We start from the raw sequence: 6,084 nt of genomic DNA, 5'->3' as shown, positions 1-6,084 counted from the left end.
AGAAGTTGGCGAGTCGACTCCAGGTCAAGACGAGTCGACTCCCAGTCGTGAAGGCAACTTTAATTCAAATTTGGAACAGTTGCCGAGTCGACTCCGGAAAAGCTTGAGTCGACTCCCGCTACAGCCGAGTCGACTCCTGATCGCGCGAGTCGACTCCAACCCACCAACGGACATATTGTCAGGCTGCGCAGAGTGTGCAGAACGGGCAGAAAAAGCACTCTAATGGCTAGTTTCCGTGGGGGCTGGCTTAAATAGCCACAGAGGACTGTAGCAAGGCAGAGAACAGCCATTCCACTCCAACTAATCAAGCATTCAAGCTCTGCAAGGTGCTCATCAACGAAAAAGAGGAAGATCTGCAATTACTGCTACCAACAACATCTTCCCAGCAATTAAAGCTTCCTCCTCCTGCATTCAAGTCGACCACTCTTTCAAGAGGAGACCAGAAGTTTAAGAAGCCATTCCCCATCTCCGATCTAAAAGCGTTTGAGGCTTCTTAATTTCATTTATTGTTCATATTGTTTACATTTGCTTTTTGAGAAGCTTATTTTCTGTTTTCTCTCTACAACTTGTATTTACTTGGTTCAATCGGGGGATTGAATCAAGGGGATTAAGGTTTGTTGGTGAGCCAAGTTAAAAACCAACGTGTGTAAGGGTTTGATTGTGAGCCCGGAAAAACAATGGGGGTTGGTTCTAGTCGGTGAGCCTGGGAAAACCGACTGAGTTCGTTGTGAGCTCGTAAAACAACAAGTTTGGTTGTGAGCTTGGAAAACAACCGACTGTAATCCAAGAGGGGGTTATAGTGAATTCCCAAGTGAGACTTGGGGAGTGGACGTAGGAGCAAGGGTTAGCTCCGAACCACTATAAATCTCGGTGTTTGTGTTGGATTGTCTCTTCTTCTACCCTTCATATCTCTCACTGCACTTAGCTTAAATTAAATAACTTGCAATAGTTTTTTAATTAATCATCCATAAAGTTTTAAATATCTAAATTAATTTAAAAACCCAATTCACCCCCCCCCCTCTTGGGTTGTCTATCTGGGCAACAGTTTTTCTTTTGTGTAACCAGATGTCTTTTTCATGTAAATCTCCTTCTCTAAATCTCCATGTAAGAAAGCATTATTAACATCAAACTGTTGCAAATGCCATCCTTTCACAGCTGCAATAGAAAGAAGGCATCGAACTGTAACAAGCTTGGCAATTGAGAAAAATGTCTCATGATAGTCAATTCCCTCCTGTTGAGTGTAGCCTTTTGCTACTAATCTGGCCTTATTTCTCTCCACAGTCCCATCCTAACTTTGTAAACATATTTGCAGTCAATGGCTTCTTTTTCAGAAGGTAAATCAGTAACTTTCCAAGTGTGATTAAGTTCTAGGGCAGAAATTTCAGCTTCCATAGCCTTACCCTAGTTAGGGTCTTGAATGGCTTGCTTATAGGTTTGAGGTTCAGGGTGAGTGGAAATGGAAGAAGAAAAGGCTTGAAAATTAGGAGAAAAATGTTGATATGACAAGGAATTAGCTAAAAAAAAGGTGTACCTGAAGAAGAAGTTTGCATCTTGTCCAAAGATGGGGCTGGTGAAGTGAGATTGGCCTGCTGACAGTGGTAATCCTGTAGATATTAAGGTGCTTTTCAAACTCTAGAGGATTTGCGAGGAAGAGCAGGGGCAGGTTGAGCAAGGGGTTCAATTTGGACAGCAGATGGAGAATTAGAAGAAATGGAAAGAGAGTGAGTATTAGAGGAGGAAGGGATGACATTATCAGTGGCTGGACAGGAGTTGTCAATGTCGTTTTGTGGAAGAATAACAAGTGGAATATTAGGAGGAGCAGCAGAATTGAACATAGGAAACATAGGTTGAGATGTATTTTGCTTAGAATTGGAAATGGAGGAAATAGTATGAAAAGGAAAAATGGTTTCTTGAAAAATCACATCCCTAGAGAGAAAGGTAGTATTGCTGTGAAGATCAAGAATTTTATATCCTTTAACACCAAAAGGATAGCCTAAAAAGACACACTTTCTGCTTCTAGAATCAAACTTCTTCCGACCATGAGACAAGGTAGAAGCAAAACAAAGACAACCAAAAACTTTTATGTGCCCATAGGTAGGTTTGGTATTGAAAAGAAGTTCAAAAGAGGTTTTGTTGGCCAACAAGGGCGTGGGTGTTCGGTTGATAATGTAAGCAGCAGTCAAAATGCAATCATTCTAATATTGAAGAGAAATTTCTGCTTGGAATCTCAAGGCCCTGGCCACATTAAGCAAGTGTTGGTGTTTTCTCTCTACAATGCCATTTTGTTGTGGCGTTTCAACACAACTTCTTTGATGTATGATACCTTTATTGGCAAAAAACTCATGCATTTGAAATTTTGCTCCATTGTCACTTCTTAAGATTTTGATTTTCACTCGAAATTGGGTCTCAACCATATTATAAAAGAATTTTAAGCACTACCTAGTTTCAGATTTGGTATTGAATAAATAGACCCAAGTGCTTCTAGAGAAATCATCAACAATGGTTAGGAAATACCTAGAACCATCATAAGCACCCACAGAACAAGGTCCCCAAAGGTCACAATGCATAATTTCAAACAAAATGGAAGATCTGTGTTGACTAATAGGAAAAGAAAGTCGATGCTGCTTTGCCATAGGGCAAATACAGCAAGGGAATTCATTAATGGAAAACATTTTATCCTTTACAATCGAATCATCTATAAGCTGTAATCGAGAAGCAGAAATATGACCAAGGCAACAATGCCAAAGGTCAGAAACAGATTTGCTATTCATAACAGATGCAGAAACAAATATATCTTTATGTAAAAACTTTGAAAGGGTAGTTACTAAAGTTGAAGAAGCAACATTAATCCTCAGCCGGTGATATAGGCCATTTCTCACTTCACCCATCCCAATCATTGTCCAAGATAAAAGGTCCGGAAGAAAACAACAATTAGAGAAGAAAACAAGACAACAAATAAGAGATTCTGCAAGTTTCTTAGCTGAAAGCAAGTTGAAAGAGAAGGATGGAACATACAAAACATCTTTTAGGATAATAGTGTCTCTCAGCTTAACTACACCAATATGTGTCATGGGTACCTCAATACCATTTGGCAATTTGACTGAATAAGAAACCTTAGCTGTCACGGTGGTAAAAAATTCAGCGTCACAAATCATATGATCTGTGGCACTTGTGTCTATTATCCAAGGAATATCATGAAGAGTTGGTTGAGTGGTGTAGGGGTAACAATGGATTGGATCATGTGTGTAGGTTGAAAGGCAAATGGAAATACCAAACATCTTACGAACACTTGGAGCATGTGGTGCAGGGGTAACAATGGATTGGATCTGATTGGCAGAGTGAAGAGCAGTGGAAGAGTCTTTGCAGAGTGAAGAGCAGTGGAAGAGTCTTTGTACTGGAGTAAGGCCAATAACTGCTGATATTATCCTTTAGTCAAAGCCACCTTAGCATCATTTTCTTCATCTTGGATAGCAGGAACAGAGATGTTAGACTGATTTGCAAAAGTAACAGGGCTCTTTCCTTTGTTAAAAAGTTTGTGGCTTGGAGGGTACCCCTGAAGCTTATAGCATTTCCCATCCACATGATCAGTCATGTTGCAGTGTGTGCAAATGGGAGCTTTAGCATTTCCAGCCTTAAAACAATTCTCCAATAAGTGCCCTTGAACATTACAATGAGTGCAAAATGGTCTGTCCCTTTTCTGAGTAGTTACAAATTTTGGAGCAAGTTTGGTATTGACAAAAAAATTTCTGGCAACTAGGGTCAGAGAATCAGGGGAAGGTACATTTGAAACCATTTGATGTTGTCTCTTCTGTTGTTGAACCAAGGAGAACACCTTGTTCATAAGGGGTAAAGGGTCTAATAGTATGATCTGGTCTCTCACATTAGCAAAGGAATCATTCAAACCCATCAGAAATTGAATAACACAATATCTTTGATATCGATCGAACAGTATTTTCAACTTTCTACAACCACATTCAGGCATTGGATCATACATTGAGAGCTCATCCCACAGAGTTTTAAGCTTACCATAATAGATGCCCACCAAATCATGTTCCTGCTGTAGTCCAGCCAAAGCCTTCTTCAATTGAAATATTCTTGGTCCATTTTGTTGAGAAAAATGCTCCAGAAGCTCCATCCATATCTCCGAAGCATCATCAACAAAAACTACACTTGATTTAAGTGTGTTGCTGATAGAATTTTGAATCCAAGAGACAACCATGTCATTACATCGTTCCCAAGCTTCAAGCAATGGATCCTCAGCATTTGTGGGCTTCGGAATAGCTCGATTGATAAATTTAAGCTTGTTCTTAGCTTCAAAGCTCTACGCATTGCCCTGGACCAAGTAGCATAGTTATCTCTGGTAAGAAGGTCTGTAACTAAAGTTACTCTAGGGTTATCACCATTTTCTAATCAGTAAGGGTTTGCTAGGTCACTGGAATTCAAAAATCTGGAAATAGTTGATGAGTTTGATGATGGGTTCGGAATAGAATTGGTTGCTAAAGAGCCTTCTGTGTTTGTTGGAATTTCTGCCATGGTTTATCGCTCTCACTGCTCTGAAATCATGTAAGAAAATGTATGGGAAGAGAGAAAGGAAAAACATAGAGCACAAACCATTGAGGAATTCACAAAATTCTCATTGAATGAATCTGTTTACAGTGGCAAACTTTATATATAGTTGCAAAGAATCGTATAGCTCAGCAAAAAAAAAAAAAAAAACAACGTGGCTAACTACAAAAAATCTTCTTCATCTTCATTCAGCCTTTTCCGCACTTCTGCTTCATTTGGACTGCAGCTTGAGGCTGATCTTCCCCCGTATGCTTCAATACAACGTGTGGAGTGATTGATTATAACCCTATTTGATTTTGATGAGCTCAAAGCATTTGAGTATATCTTATGTTATACTAATGAATTCAATCTAGTGTTTCAGTCAAATACTTGTAAATTTATGGTTAAGTGTCTCTAGATTTGGTTCAATACACTTTGGATAAGTAAGGAATTCAACTTGAACCAAAGTCTGAGTCTCGAGTCGACTCCGGGAGATTACGAGTCGACTCCAAGCGTATCAGAAGCACTGGCACAAGCTCGAGTCGACTCCTGCACATTACGAGTCGACTCCGACTGAGAACAGACAGCCGGACAGAAAGAATCATCTCAGAACCTGTCAACGAGTCGACTCCTGAAGAATTCGAGTCGACTCCGATGCTTGCCGAGTCGACTCCAGCTTAGTACGAGTCGACTCCATGGAGTAACAGACAGAAAGACAGAGAAGCTATTTTGGACTCTGAGAGCCGAGTCAACTCCCGAAGAACTCGAGTCGACTCCGATGGTTGGCAGGTCGACTCCTAAGGAAGCAAGAGTCGACTTCCAGAGAAATGCAAGGCAAAAAGTCAGAGAGCCAATTTCGGACACTGAGAGCCGAGTCGACTCCCGCAAAGTCCGAGTCGACTCCAAGGCAGCGCAACCCCAAAGACAGAAGACGATATTTTCGTCTCTGAGAGGCGAGTCGACTCCAAGACAGTTCGGGTCGACTCCAAGGCAGCGCAACCCCAAAGACAGAAGACTATATTTTCATCTCTGAGAGCCGAGTCGACTCCGAGACAGTTCGAGTCGACTCTGAGACAGCACAAGTCAACAGACAGAAGATCGGGATTTCGGCTCTGAGTGCCGAGTCGACTCCCAGAATATCCGAGTCGACTCGAGTGAGCAAACTTGAAAGAAACATCTCTGGAATCCTTGGAACGAGTCGTCTCCAAAAGTGCCGGGTCAGCTCCAGACATTGGGGAGTCGACTCCAGGTTCAGTCGAGTCGACTCCAAGTCAAGACAGCACTTTAATTCAAATCCAGGTTGCCGAGCCATCTCCTGAAAAGCATGAGTCGACTCCTGCAACAGGCGAGTCGACTCCAGATCGCGCGGGTCGACTCCGATCCCAACGGAAACATTGTTAGGATGTGCAGAATGTACAGAACGGCTAGAAAAATATGTCTAACGGCTATTTTTCTTTGGGAATGGCTTAAATAGCCTGAGTGAACAGTAATAGGGTAAGAAAGAGAGACTCCATTCAAAGCAAAAGGGATTTCCACCAA

The 6,084-nt window shown here is 41.4% G+C and overlaps 1 protein-coding gene across 1 annotated transcript; it reads right to left on the bottom strand.

Moving 5' to 3' along the window:
- Positions 1-3,421: 3,421 nt before the first annotated feature.
- On the bottom strand, positions 3,422-4,219 carry LOC120107875. Its single transcript, XM_039121393.1, has one exon. It carries the CDS (start codon positions 4,217-4,219, stop codon positions 3,422-3,424), a length of 798 nt encoding a protein of 265 aa, XP_038977321.1.
- Positions 4,220-6,084: the final 1,865 nt, after the last annotated feature.

The sequence above is a fragment of the Phoenix dactylifera genome, unplaced genomic scaffold (assembly GCF_009389715.1).
Source record: "Phoenix dactylifera cultivar Barhee BC4 unplaced genomic scaffold, palm_55x_up_171113_PBpolish2nd_filt_p 001055F, whole genome shotgun sequence".
NCBI lineage: Eukaryota > Viridiplantae > Streptophyta > Magnoliopsida > Arecales > Arecaceae > Phoenix > Phoenix dactylifera.
Note: the sequence above shows the minus strand (reverse complement) of the source record. Positions and strands in the feature narration are given on the sequence as shown.